Genomic DNA, 15,195 nt, shown 5'->3' on the forward strand with positions numbered 1-15,195 from the left:
AGAATTGCAAGACCAGTGCCCTAACTGAGTCTAGCCTTACCTACGTACGTTCTGGTTTAGCAGGAATTTGTCTAACTTTGTCTTGAATCCCTGGAGGGTGTTTTCCCCTATAACAGCCTCCGGAAGAGCGTTCCAGTTTTCTACCATTCTCTGGGTGAAGAAGAACTTCCTTATGTTTGTACGGAATCTATCCCCTTTTAATTTTAGAGAGTGCCCTCTCGTTCTCCCTACCTTGGAGAGGGTGAACAACCTGTAGACAGACAGGGAAAAATGCTTGAGTACCTGAATAGATTCATGTAAACCGTTCTGAGCTCCCCTGGGAGAACGGTATAGAAAAGTGAATAAATAAATAAAAATACTAAGTCTATTCCCTTCAATATCTTGAATGTTTCAATCATGTCCCCTCTCAGTCTCCTCTTTTCAAGGGAGAAGAGGCCCAGTTTCTCTAATCTCTCCAGCCCCTTAACCATTTTAGTCGCTCTTCTCTGGATCCTTTCGAGTAGTACTGTGTCCTTCTTCAAGTACGGCGACCAGTGCTTGGCGCAGTATTCCAAGTGGGGGCGTACCATGGCCTGGTACAGCGGCATGATAACCTTCAACGATCTGTTGTTCTAGACCCAGATATGTATCTTTTTGTTCTCATTTTTGTGTGATGGAAATGGGGGTCAGTGAGCACTTGGGGAGTGTGGGGGTGTCTTACCTTGATGCATGCAGTGGTGAACTGGTCAGTTTGTGCACCTTTATGGCACTTAGACACTTCTAAAACATGTCTAGCTCCGAACATCTAAGTTCCGTCCCGGATGTCTCGTAAAATGTTTGATTATCGCTGCAAGACGGTTCATAGACAACCCTGCGAAAGACAAAGGCGTGCGCCGACAACTGAGCGAAAGACGGAGGCACGCCGAAGAAAATTACAGGTTTTAGGGGCTCCGACGGGGGGTTTTGTTGGGGAGCCCCCCCAGTTTACTTAATAGAGATCGCGCCGGCGTTTTGGGGGGTTGTAACCCTCCACATTTTACTGTAAACTTAACTTTTTCCCTAAAAACAGGGAAAAAGTGAAGTTTTCAGTAAAATGTGGGGGGTTACAACCCCCCACAACGTGGCGCGATCTCTATTAAGTAAAGTGGGGGGGTTCTCCCCCACGCCCCCCCTGTCGGAGCCCTAAAAACAGTAATTTTTTGTGGCGCGCACCTCCGCGCTATGCTCAATTGTCTGCGCGCGCCTTTGTCCCGGCGCGCTTTTGACCTGACACCCTGCAAGACATCCAAGTGTAACCTGCCCTTAAGTATGCCTAGAGCCCATCCATAACATGCCTCCACAACTCCCATCTCAAGCTCTGCCTGGACGCACAGAGACTAGGACATCTTGCTAGATGTTCAGAAAGACGGTTTCGATTATCGGCACTTGGATGTCCTGGCGATTAGGATTTTTGGACGTTTATATATTTTGGTTATGAGACCCGTAATGTCCATTTATAACTTCATATCTCAGGCAAAATGACCAGAGGTAGAGAGCTTGGGCTACAGTGTGCTGAGCTTCATGAAATTCCAGAGTTACCAGAATGCTGTTTAACTTTTTTTCTTATAAATAACAACTTTCAGCTCATTGTGGATCTATTTTCTCACAGCACTACACACATTATGAACTTCTTAACAGGCTGCCACCTGCTGCTACGGTTGTTTTGGCAAAATTGATATTTGCTCCTGAAATGGCTATTTACATACAAATCTGCTATGCTAATTACCAAAACGTGTCCAAGTGTTTGCAAAGTAAAGTTATTGTAAGATTGTGAGTCTGTGCAAACATCAGAGCTTTGCATACATAAAAGCAGGATACTCATTCCATCCTGTGGTACTGGTGACATGCAGAAAGTCTGTTAATTGGGTCATGAATCAGCAGAATTCCTCAAGAAGCTTTTGTCTATAGCTTTTTTAAAATGATTTTATTTATAACACTTGTCAAGATATGCACTTAGGGGCATTATGGGCTTATATTCAGTGTACAGCATGCACAGAAACAAATTATATGAGCAGATGCCCTGTGTAGTGGTTTGTTGCCATTGCTTGTAACTTGTTTCAAGTTGACTTAAATAAAGTGTACAAAAAAAATTAAAAAAGGCTGACATTATCAAAGCATATTTCTCTATTTGCAAGAAAACTGGCAAATCCATCCCTCCTGCAGAGGAATACATAATAATACAGTAAATGGGTTTTTAAGTGACGGAAGTTTGATCTGCCTGGTGGAATGGTTGGACTGTTTGCTTGCGTGAAGAACCGCTTTGAGGCTGCGCTTTAAGGTCCGGTATTGTCTTGGATACGGGAGGTTATTCCTATGAGGCTCAGTTGCGTAGCGAGGGCGAGAGGCGCCCGGGGTGGTGGTGCCCCTCCCCCGCTTTTGTTTCCATCCCTCCGCTCTTTCCCTGTCACACATCCCCCCCCCTTCCCTTTCCTCTTGTTGAAGTGGTTGCTCGCGATGGTCAACCATGTGCTCCTCGCGACCCCGTTGGCTCTCCCTCTGAGGTCATTTCCTAGGCGCAGCACCCGGAAGTGACATCAGCGGAGAGCCGACGGGGTTGCGAAGAGCACTTTGTTGACCGCCGCAAGCAACAACTTCAACAAGAGGTACAGAGGAAGGGAAGGGGGGCAGAGACAAGGAGGGGTGCCAGGGCCCTCAGCAATATGGCACACAGGGTGGACCTCCCTCCTCACCCCTCCCCCACCCATTGGCTGTACCGCTGATAAGGCTGTAGGTCATTTGCTGTATACAGTTGACTCCACCTGAGTGCACGTCGGTTAAGCACACGCTTCGGTTATCCACAATCTCCTACCACGGTTCCGTTTTTTTACATTAAAGTCAATGGAGGAGTGTGTGGCGCAGTGGTTGAAGCTACAGCCTACCCCGTGCTGCTCCTTGTGACCCTGGGCAAGTCACTTAATCCTCCATAGCCCCAGGTACGTTAGATAGATTGTGAGCCCACCGGGACAGATAGGGAAAATGCTTGAGTACATGATTGTAAAACTGCTTAGAAAACCTTGATAGGCGGTATATAAAATCCTAATAAACTTAAACTTATTTGCAATTCGGATAAGCACACCATCCGCTCTTGCACACCGATGTCATAGGTCCAACCTCTATTCTTTCACGTTACTTTCACTCTGGATAAATGCGATCATGTTCAAACGGGGAATGGCTAGGCTTCACACAGCATCTTAAGCGCTGGGACAGCTGGGAAAGCGAGCGCTCCGCTTCCACTCAAGCGATTAGAGCAAAGCTTTGCTGGACTTTAGGCTCCAGCAGCCCACGTGCCATATTTAAACTGAGCCGGCTTAACTACAGCCTCTCCCCCCACTCCTATTATGTGCACGTGGAGACCCGGACCCAAGGGTGTGCACTTAAGCGGAGTCGACTGTGTTAGGTCGATCTGTGGCCCAACAGAACTCTTAATAACCTGACCCTACCATTCCCAGCTCTGAAAGATATAAAATACAAGACATCTCACAGCAAATCATTCAACTACCAAACAGCAAAAGTGCAGATCCCGCTTCCCATCGAAATTCGCACAACCACAGTATACACAGCGTTTCACAAAAAAATCTAAAATCATGGCTTTGTAAGAAATCCCTACCAGGGGTCTGAAGAGACTCGGACAAGTCACCTGAAATAAAGACTACGATAATGATCAGCTGCTATTTATGATAGATTACCTCAGAAACTTTCTGTATAATTTGATAACTTCCAGCATTTATAATTATTTGTAACATATTTAACTCTATACAAAATTCGACGTAAGAATATGTTGCCTGTAAGCTGCCTAGAACTCTAGCGAGGATATTGCAGGATATAAGATTATACATAATATAAGACATCCTACATCTTCCTGTCCCGTAACATCGTCACTTCAGTGCAGCTGTGCCACGAGCGTTAATGTGCAGCATCCTGGGTCTTTTCCTCCGTTTCCAACACCCCCCCCCCCAGCAGCAACTGTGCTCTGAGATAACAAGAACTTCAGAACTCACATAAGATCTGATTCTTCATAGATTAGTCAACATGTCCTTTGTGAAAGCATGAGTCACATACACAGAGGCTAGTAGGGATTAAAAATAACTCTGATATTTCCATTTAGGTCAAATGATATTCACTTGACGATTTTTTTTTCCAGCTCCTGTAACTTAATTTGTTTAATTTAGGAATAAAATTATTAAAACATGACAAGGTTTTTAATTGAAGACTTTTGCTACAGTCCCAAAATGGTCTGAGTGCGTAAGTTATGGTGCTGGGTAAGATTTCTCTAGATATGCAAATGCAAATTCTCCTTAACAGACAATCCTAGTGCCATGGTGAGTTACAGATGCTTTTGCATTAAAGCAGCATGTTATAGCTGGCCAATCAGTCGATCACATTGAAAAGATTTGCATGTCATAAGGCAAGTGAATAGGCTGTTGGGGATGCTGACATGGGAACGGGGAGAGAGTGACATCTTGCATAGTACCACATGATTGTAAAACACAGTGGGACGTGTTATGTGCCACAGTGTGACTTGCAGAAGAGATGAATGAAATAATACTATGCTGTGTGACAGTCTCTGTGTGAGGATCTATAGCAGTGGTTCCCAACCCTGTCCTGGAGGACCACTAGGCCAATCGAGTTTTCAGGCTAGCCCTACTGAATATGCATGAGAGAGATTTGCATATAATGGAAGTGGAAGGCATGCAAATCTGCTTCATGCATATTCATTAGGGCTAGCCTGAAAACCCGATTGGCCTAGTGGTCCTCCAGGACAGGGTTGGGAACCACTGATCTATAGGACTATCTGAGCCGAAGAGTGGTTTTATCTCCTGCAGACTCTTCTGAGGAAGATTAGCACAGAAGTTAGAGGAGAGATGTGATGATTAGAGAATGACACGGGGACTGCAGGAACTCAATTTCCCTGTCCCGTCCCCGTAAGTTTGGTCATTGCTCCGCCTTAACCACACAAGCTTTTAAAGTGTTTGAGGCTTGTGCAGATGAAGATGGAGGGGGATGGGGAAAAATTTGTCCCCGTGTCATTCTCTAATGGTGATGTTGTTAGTGTTAGAGGGGGAGAGGATGATGAAAATCCCGGACTTCTGGCAATTTATTTATTTAAAAACTTTTATCCCACGTATCCAAACAATCTATGCGGGTTACAAAAATACACTTACAAATCAGTGAACAAACATGAAACAGCACAATTTCTTAAAATCGTGTTTAAGAGAGCAATGATTGGAAAATCTGGCAGCCCTAACCATGGGGGATTTGCGACCGCAGCTTTGTAAAAGGAGTCTTACTCTATAGTCCCTTTCTACTGACCCTATAGTAAATAAAACTAAAAAATGAAAGTTGCCCCTCCAAACTTTTATAGCCTTTATCTCTGTTACTTGTAATCACACTTTTGGTACCTTTTCGCTCGGTGGGTCACAGTAAATCTTACTTTGCTAGAAGGAGCATTAAACCAGAAGGATCATATTCCTGGTCTGTAGTTTACAGTACACTTCTCCCTCCGTATTCGCTGTGATAGGAGATTAACAGAACCGCAAATAACTTTTTCATATGTTACTCGCTGTTTTCTATTAAAAACCATCGTGAATACGGTGAAACCACGAATAACATGGTGGGAGGCCTGGTCTGTTCCTGAAGGAGAGTCAAAACATGGTGAAGAAAGTGCCGGGAATCAGCGATTTTCTCTGTAAACGCTTGGAATCGGCGATTTCTCTATGCAAAGCTGATGTAATTTGGGGGGAGGGGCCAGCGAGCTAAAAAACGTGAATAATCGAAACCGCGATTGCTGAAACCGCGAATACGGAGGGAGAAGTGTAAATGCTATGTCTAGCACAAATCCATTACTTCTAACCTCCCCAACTTCTCATATTCAAAATTTGTTTCTCCAAGCTGTTCTTTCAGACTTTTTATGTCCAAGAAAGGAGAGGCTATTTATGGCTGTCTTTGACTAAACTGATTAGGGAGACAGCAAACCTTTGTTAATAAAGAGAAAAAGCATGTGGTTATTTGATATACCACCTTCCCTCCACGGATCCAGGGGGGCTCTCGATCTAACTGTCACACCTGGGGCAATTGAACCTGCAACCGCTGGGGACTGAAGCAGCAGCTCTAACCACTAGGCCACTTTCTAAAGATGCCTGAAGTTTTAGGGCATCTTCAGAATCAAGAAAAGCTCCCAGGTCTCTGACTTCCTGTTCATATTCTTGTAAAGTTCTCTAGTAAATTAGACCTCCCTCTGCTTTTCTACTCTTAGAATCATAATTGGTACATGATTTTGATGGATGAGAAACCCTCTCAATGCCTGATTATGTATGATTTATATGAGTAGTTTGCTGCCTGCCAGATGCTGACTTCATTTCTTGACAACACTTTCAGAACTGAAAATTTGACCATATGGGGCTGTGGCAACTGTCTGAGACCTGGAGTTAACAAATTATTACTGCTACTACTATTTTATCACTTATATAGCGCTGAAAGGCATACGCAGTTCTGTACATTTTGTCATTTAATAGATGGTCCCTGCTCAGAAGAACTTACAATCTAACTTGGACAGACATTACATATAGGATTAGGGATGCAGAACCCAAAGTGAGAGGAGTTAGGAGCTACCCCAGGTACATTAGCTAGACTGTGAGCCCATCGGGACAGACAGGGAATTATGCTTGTAAACCGTTCTGAGCTCCCCTGGGAGAACGTTCTAGAAGACTGACTAAAATTGAAAAAAAAAAAGAATTGAAAGCAGTCTCAAAAAGGTGGGCTTTTAACTTGGCCTTAAACACTGTCAGATGGAACCAATCCTTGCCAAAATGGCATCTAGAGTAGAAGTCTGCACTCTCTACTCATCGGTCTTGTTTGCTAATCAACGAGTCACATAATGGCAAATGGGATTCCACTGGCCTTCCAGCTGGTGGTCAGCCAGAGCCAACCACCAGTCACAAAGTTAGTGAATCATTCAGATTCAGCACAGGTGCAAAACCCGGTGTACAGTGCATCCCAAAATACAGAAACAATTATAAACTTGTGCTTTGTGTGTTACGGGGAATTTCCTCCAAAGAAGAAAAAAATGCTGAGGATTTGCGTAGCAACGGGCAAATTAAACTTCCTTCGCCTTCTAAAATTTCGAGCCGTAAGAGGAATTAGTCCAGAGATTAAAATGGTTAAGGGCCTGGAGGAGTTGAGAGATTGGAGAAACTGGGCCTCTTCTCCCTTGAAAAGAGGAGACAGAGGGGACGTGATTGAAACATTCAAAATACTAGGTACTTGGTTTTCCCCAACCAAAACCATCTACAGAAACAGCAAGGGCAAAGAACAAGGGCATTTCTTTACCCATGTATCTTGTAATGTGTTTCCAAAATGATTAATGAAAATTTCCCCTGAGACAGTGAATAGAGAGCCGCCCGTGAGCACTCTGGCTTCTGCACTGCTGTGTTAAGAGGGTCCCCAAGCCCTCAACCACCTCACAATTTCCATTTCCTCTGCTGGAATGGAGTCTGCTTTTCTAAACAGCTCCCCTGCTCTCTTCATGGAGCATATTGGAATGAATCCAGGCAAAGCTTTGCAATCTAGTGTGAAGGAAAACCAAAGACAACAACAGCGAAAAAAGAAAACCATTTTTGCCTTTAGCAGCTCTGATCCTCCGTTCCTCATAATTAGCCCTTTACTGTTCTTTCTTTTCATTCTTCCTACTCAAGCTAATAAAAATCTAGATCCATGTCTGCCAATGTGGACGTCTCTGGGACTGTATACAGTAAATGCATGTGGGATGTTGTTCTGTCTTGACTGGAACAACAGGAATCAAGGAATTAGAATCAGCTAATGTATTACAGACATTCAGTGATTACCCAGGGAACTGGACCGGGGGAGAATGTCTTGTGCAACTGGAAGAAAATAATAGAAAATGTATTTTGCATAAAAGAGAAGACACAGGGTTAACATGTAATGGTCTGCAGAACAGAAATGAACTGCAAACCTATTAAAGATGAAACTATCAACTTAAAAAGACAGAATGCCAGGAAGGACCATTTGAAATCTAGTGGTACAGCCTGATGATGTTACTCTTTTGTCTTTCTATTGTGAAGCTGAAATCTGGGGTTCATTGTCTTTATGTTCGTATAAGTTTTCCTTGCCATAAACCTGGGGGAGAGTCCTGATGGTAAGATCTTTTCACTCTTTTTATTCAGACCATGTCCAATTATCCACTAATCAAAATAGTTGTCCAAGAGAAAGAGAGAGCGAGCAACCTTTTGCACTAGGGTCTAAGCCAGGGCACTGGGCAACCTTCTCAGTTAAGGCACCGCTTGTTTGGAATACCCTTCCTTTATATATTAGAAATACTAAAGATCTCAACTCATTTAAAAATAATTTAAAAACATTCCTCTTTAAAGCTGCATTTAACCTCTAAATTCTCATCCTTCCATGTAAATTTTAATTCCAGTTTCTTATACCCAAATCCTAATGTTTTTACCCTCCCCCCTTCAACCTTCATTTCCTCCGCACTAGGAATCAAAATTTTGTAACTTTTTCCCTCACGTTCTCTCCAATTCACTCCTGTTTTGTAGTATTTGTCAGTATTGTCAGTTTGAAATTGCCCTGTGTTATTTATTGTAGAAATTTTATTAATATTTTTAATGTTTTTACCTCAATTGTATATTTTATGTAATTCGCTTAGAAATATTAATCGAACCATCAAATTTAAATAAAACTTGAAACTTTACACACAGAGGACCGAATGAATGTGAGTACTGTCCCTGGCGAGCTGCAACATTATGTGATTTCGGAACCAGAAATGCACAGAGCTCCTTAGATTTTCTGTGATAAATAAATAAATAAATAAGAACAAATTGAACTAGAAATGATGGAAACAAACCGCTGGAGTGGCTAGTCTGAAAATATTTGTGAAATACAGTACAGTAAAACCTTGGATTGCAAGTAACTTGGTATTTTAACTTGATATACAAACAAGGTCTTGCAATACGAGCACATACAGTATATATGCATCACATCATCACACAACTGAGCCGATGGTTCTTCCCTCTCTCTCTCTCCCACTCTCACTCTCTCTCTCAGAGTGTAATGACTGTTCTAAACAAGCAAGGTCTTGCAATACGAGTACGTATAGTATTTTGTATTAAAGTTTTTGGGTTTGGGAGTTTCCATTATTTCTTATGGGGAAATTCGCTTTGATATACGAGTGTTTTGGATTACAAGCATGTTTTCGGAACAAATTATGCTTGCAAACCAAGGTTTTACTGTATTTAAAATTGCCAAAACTCTGGTTAGTGATGCTTTCTGTGTGTACTTCCCATGATCTCACTGGCTGCATAAAATTCATTACATTACATTAGTGATTTCTATTCCGCCATTACCTTGTGGTTCAAGGCGGATTACAAAAGGAGTTATCTGGCCATTTCCAAAGGAATTAAAGAGTAGAGCGGGTTGCTTCAGAGAATTGGGGCGATTCTTGGGGTGTTATTTTGCCTTCAAGGATTTCTTGAATAGCAGGGTATGTATTTCTTTTCTGAACGATTTGCAGTCTGGGGTTGTTATCAGTAAATTGGAGAGTTGGTAGTCTAGTTTTGCTGCTTGTTGGGCCAGAAGGCCATCGTACAGTTTTTTTTCCGTTTGATGTCTCTGATTGGGGGGTGCGTGAATGGTGTGTGGGTTCTTCTATGTCCGGTTGTGGTAGTTTGGATTATTCAGTTTTCTATACCATTCTCCCAAGGGAGCTCAGAACAGTTTCTAAGAATTTATTCACGTACTGGAGCATTTTTCCCTGTCTGTCCCTGTGGGCTCCCAATCTATCTAATGTACCTGGGTCAATGGGGGGATTAAGTGATTTGCCCAGGGTCACAAGGAGCAGAGGGGGTTTGAACCCATAACCTCAGGGTGCTAAGGCTGTAGCTTTAACCACTGCGCCACTCTAGAAATCGAAATGTAGCAAAAGTGAGCCAAATCTAGGACAATCAAGCCATTGTGACATCACTGATGAGGTTGGCTCTTAGACATTAGTGGAATGCGGCATTATGATGTCACAATAGCAGCTCTGGTTATCAGAGGCTGAACCTCTTCATACTATTTATTTATTTTTGTATACTGCTGTCCCAGGTATGCTCAGAACATTTTACATGAATTTATTCAGATACTTGAGCATTTTTTTCCTTTCTGTCCCAGTGGGCTCCTAATCTAATCATAATTTGCCAATTGTGAGTGTCTTACTCTCTCACTTTCTTCAGATTTTGCTTTTTAGATTTCTCTTCTGTCTCTGGGATATTGAGCTGGACAGTACGGATGTTGAAGGAGAGGATGATAAAGGAGCAAAGAAGTCTTCTGGTCATGGCAACTTCTACTTGTGGAAAAACATCAGCAGTGCGCCTTGGGCAGTATCCATTTCCTTGTGGTTGGTAACTATCAGGACTTTGGAAAGACACTGAATTTTGCCATCGCATCTCCACATGGACCACCCATGTGACTTGTCTACCCTAGTTTACCATGCCGGTTTCTATCATGGCTGCTAGTGGTGCCAAGCCCCTATTTTGGGAGGTTTTCCCACCAATGCCTACCTGTCGAGTGTACTGTACCCCCGTCTACCAGGATGGGCACCTCTTTGTCGTGGGAGGATGCAGCAAAGCAGGACTTCCTTTGGACACAGTGGAGATGTTGGATGTGGTCTCTCAAAAGTGGGTAGTGTTGCCACCATTGCCCACCCCCCGAGCTGGGGCTGCTGCAGTCACCTTGGGGAAGCAGGTTCTCATAATTGGAGGCATGAATTCTGACCAGAGTCCCTTGGCATCGGTTGAGATATATAATGCAGATGAAGGAAAATGGGAAAAGAAGGCCTCCCTGGCCCAGCCATCCATGGGTGTTACAGCCATTGTGAAAGGTAAGTCTAGAAACGCTAAATCTTTCCACAATCAAAATCTTGACCTTCTTTAAGAATAGGGTTACCATATGGCTCCAGAAAAAGGAGGACGGATTGAGACATCCGGGTTTTACTTCCATTGCTTTTAATAGAAGTTAAGCCCAGATGTCTCTATCTTTCTTCCTTGCTTTCAGTAGAAGTAAAACCCGGATGTCTCAATCTGTCCTCCTTTTCCTGGTAACCCTATTTAAGAATATATAGATGTCGATTTTTCCAAATGCATCTCTGTTAGCATGAGTAACAACAGATTGACAGCATAAAAGTCCACAGGCCTATGTTTCCCAAATCCTTTTCACAGCTGTAGTGCTGAAAGTGGCTGCATAGTTTTAAAGCAGCAGCGTGGACACAGATGAATGCAATGCTTCTGTGATTCCCAGCAGACCCTCTATACAGCCATTGCACAGATCATTTTAAACCATGCGCAGCTGAAAAGCCACCACAGAACAAACGATTCCCCCCCCAAAAAAAATGGAGGATGAGAGGGGGAAATGAGAACAAAATGAACTAAATACATCTGAACAAAATGGAAACAGATACCCAAGAATAAGTTCAGATGAAAGTTGATTTATTTTTAGGATTTATACCCTGTTTATAACCAGGTACTTCTCCCTATCTGTCCCAGTGGGCCCACAATCTAACTAATGTACCTGGGGCAATAGAGTGGTAAGTGACTTGCCCAGGGTCACAGGAAATAGCAGTGGGCTTGAACCTGTAACCTCAGGATGCGGAGGCAGCAGCCCTAACCACTAAGCCACTGGCCAGAAATAGCTCCTGGTCAGTTAAAGTCACATGTTCAGGGCTAACTGGCCATTTTGAGCATTATTTAATCAGTAAGTGCCACTGGAAATATCTGGTTAGCACTGAGCTCAAAACAGGCTATTTTGGAGGTGTTCTAGGGTGGAGTCGGCACTTGGCTCAGTAAGTGCTGATATTCAGCACTTTAACCTACCAAGTTAACTGCACGAATAGGATCGCTTAAAAGTCAGTCCCTTCTTTATGCAGTAGGTTTCCTTTTACAAAGCCGCGGTAGCGATTCCCCCGTGGCAAATGCACCTAAAGCCCACTCAGTTCATATAGGCTTCGATGCATTTGCCGTGGAAGGATCACTACTGCGGCTGTGTTAAAAAGAGGCCCTTAACTGTTATATTTTAGCTGGTTCCACAAACCTGGAAACTCAATGCTGGTGCCCAGAACTCTGATCACTGCTGGCTGAATAACGACCCCCCCCCTTCTTTATTTTCTGAAGACTCTAGCAAATTCTGCTAGTTCTAAGGGGAGGAGGGAGAATCCAGTACAGGTACAAGATCCTTTATCCGAAATTCTCGGGACTAGGCATAGTTGGGTTTTCGGAATGGTAAGAAAACAGACAGGCCATAAGACCATAAAATTGCCACCAATCCTCTTTTTTTTAATTTCAAAATAAGTCTAACATTAACCACATCAAGCACTTCAAACACAAACTGCTCCTCTCCTTGCTGCGTGCGCCCCTTGCCTTCCTCCGCACCTTTTTTTACTTTCCCTGGCATGAGTTTGCTGCCCTCATCGGCGCTCTCTCTGACATCACTTCCTGGACTCGCGCCTAGGAAGTTTCAAGTTTGATTGTCCATGATGTCACTGAACAGGGAAGCAACACCCAAGACTGAGAATGAATATAATTCAGGCTTAGAGAGTCACCCTGGCAACAGTGTTGTTGGTTGCTATGGCGTCGCCGGTTACACGCACATTGAGTTGACCCCTGGCCGTCATTCTCCTGTCGCATAATTAAACCCCCATACCCTGTCGTTCATTAGCCTCCTAGTGAATTGAGCTGTTTTCATGCCATCCCTTATCTTGATAAAGCAGCTGTTTGAATTGTGAGATGACGATTATAGTCGTACCCCCATCCTACCGTAATCATGGAAGTCCTTATAGAACCTCATACCATGTTCCCCGATCAAAGGTGGGCTACCTCCATATTGAACCTCATGTATTTATTATTTATTTAAAATTTATATATCGTTTCAAACTAAGCGGTTTACATAATTTACATACATAATGTTTTAAATAGACAGATGATAAAACAAATACATGATAAAATAGACAGATGATAAAATAAACATGCAAACAATCCTCAGAAAGGTACCATAATTTGGATAATAAAGATCGCGAATAGTTCATCAGCTTTACTAGAAGTAGCTAGAAAAAGGCATCTACAAATAACTGCGTCTTAAGTAATTTTCTAAACCTGCCCTTTTCACAGCTAGTGACAGAGCACTCTCTGGCATTAGAGAATGACCTGGGGAGAAATTTGTCCCCGTCCCCTCAGGAACTCAATTTCCCCAACCCCCAACCCATCCCCATAAGTTTTGTTGCTGTCCCTGCCCTATTCCTGTAAGCTCAACTTCAACCGCACAAGCCTCGAACACTTATGATTTTACCGGGAGACTATTCCACACATCTACCACCTTTCTGTAAAAAAGAATTTCCTTAGATTACTCCAGAGCCTATAACCTCTTAACTTCATCCTATGCCCTTTTACTCTGGAGTTTCCTTTCAATTGAAAAAGACTTTTCCTAATCCGCCCTTATGCCAAGTAGGTATTTAAATGTCTCTATCATATCTCCCCTCTCCCGCCTTTCCTCCAAAGTATACAGATTGAGATCATTAAGTCTGTCCCCATACGCCTTATGAAGTAGACCATCATCATCCTGTTTATATCTTTTTGGAGATGCCTTTAGAGAATGCCTTCCTTTTCACCGCGTGGACGCTCTTACTGCTCCCTAGGAGGTGCTAACTGCAGTGCATTATCCACACTCATTTTCCACACACTATGGTTATCACAGTTATGCACTAACAGATGTGCTAATTGCTTGTGCAATTTAGGAAAAGGGCACCTTATTCTTAATATAAAGTTCAATTTGGTAACAAAGTGTCAACTTGAGCACTGAATAAATGGGCCAGATTGACAACTGGTTATTAATAATATACCACAGGGTTCTAGTGCTGGTCCTGGAAAAAAAACTGTAGTCTATAGGCTGTGATATCGTTCATTGGGCCATATAAGGATGATGCATAAGAGCCTTTCCGTACCAAATAAATTTCTTCTTTAGATGATCTACAAATGACCAACATTATAGAACATGTTTTTTTCCACGTTTTTTGTTAGCTCAAAGTTTTTCTCTTCACCTCCCTGTTCCCTACTGTCATTCAGCCACTATTTGCTGTGCTTTGCCCACATACAAACAAAAATCCCTGCAAACATTCAGGATCTTCTTGGAAACCCCTGATGTGTCCTGAAAATTTGTGTGGATAGGACATGAAACAGAAAAGTTATTGGAAACACGTGCGTTCGCAGCCATGGTGATTTCGTCTGGTCAATCTGCTTTTTTTTCTTTCATAAATGTAAGGGTAATTTATTCCAGTAAAAAGGAGTAGCAAAAAAAAAAAAAGCAAGAAAGCACAGTTGTCTGTCGATTGTAGTTGAGCAGATTGTGGACTGGGCAAAACCATTCTAATCATTAATTGATATTAAAATTAGACTAAAACTAAACTATTTGTATTCCGGGTCATCACCAAAGATGGAGCTCGACTCGGTTAACAATATTAAAAAAATACAGAATGATAATAGAAGGAAAAAAAAGAGCCAGTAAGGAAGGTGTTTATGCCACATCCCTCTTGAGTGAAAGAGCAAAAAAGAGAAGTTGGGGTTGAAGGAAAAAGGGAGAGATGCTGGGGGGGGGAGGCATGAAGCCAAAAAGACTCGAGGGAGAGGTGCCCTCATTTCCCACTGCTGTCTAGGCCGGGGGGAGGAGGGGAATAGAGCTTCAAGCTAAGAGGGCGGGGGGTGGGATTAAGTTATGGTACGAGATGACAAATAGTCTGCAGAGACATGTCGAAAAAGTTAAGGTTAATTAAGGGGATTTTTGTATCACATTAGTGCAGGGAGAGGTTGTGATTCAGAATTATGTTTTCATTACTGGGGCATGAGAGGGTAGCAATTCTGAAAGCTGCATGGTGCAGACTTTCCGTCATTTAGGAAGCTGGACATCGCTGGAGAGAGGGTAATGAACTTGTGTCTTCGGTAGAAATGGGTCACGAACACTGAGCACGGAGCACTGAGGCAGAAGAAAGGCTGAAAGGAAAGAGAAGATGAAAGCCCATTAGTTTTTTTTTCAAAGATACTGGCCAGAACTGGAACATTTTGGCACCCTGTAGTTTTCAGTGCTAAAATAAGATTGTATGTCAGTGTATTGCAATTTATGCTTCTCTGTTTGTGTCTA

The 15,195-nt window shown here is 42.8% G+C and overlaps 1 protein-coding gene across 2 annotated transcripts in view; it reads left to right on the top strand.

Annotated features, from left to right (window-relative positions):
* Nucleotides 1-15,195, top strand: part of KLHDC8B (kelch domain containing 8B) — an 80,932-nt gene that overhangs the window by 1,778 nt on the left and 63,959 nt on the right. The window contains exon 2 of one of the 2 annotated variants that reach the window (XM_033926127.1): nt 10,251-10,897. In XM_033926127.1, the coding sequence (XP_033782018.1) occupies nt 10,507-10,897 (391 nt within the window). In that variant the 5' untranslated portion in view covers nt 10,251-10,506. The remainder of the gene's footprint in view (nt 1-10,250; nt 10,898-15,195) is intronic. The other variant, XM_033926126.1, reaches the window with a different exon arrangement.

Source organism: Geotrypetes seraphini, chromosome 17 (assembly GCF_902459505.1).
Source record: "Geotrypetes seraphini chromosome 17, aGeoSer1.1, whole genome shotgun sequence".
Taxonomy (NCBI): Eukaryota; Metazoa; Chordata; class Amphibia; order Gymnophiona; family Dermophiidae; genus Geotrypetes; species Geotrypetes seraphini.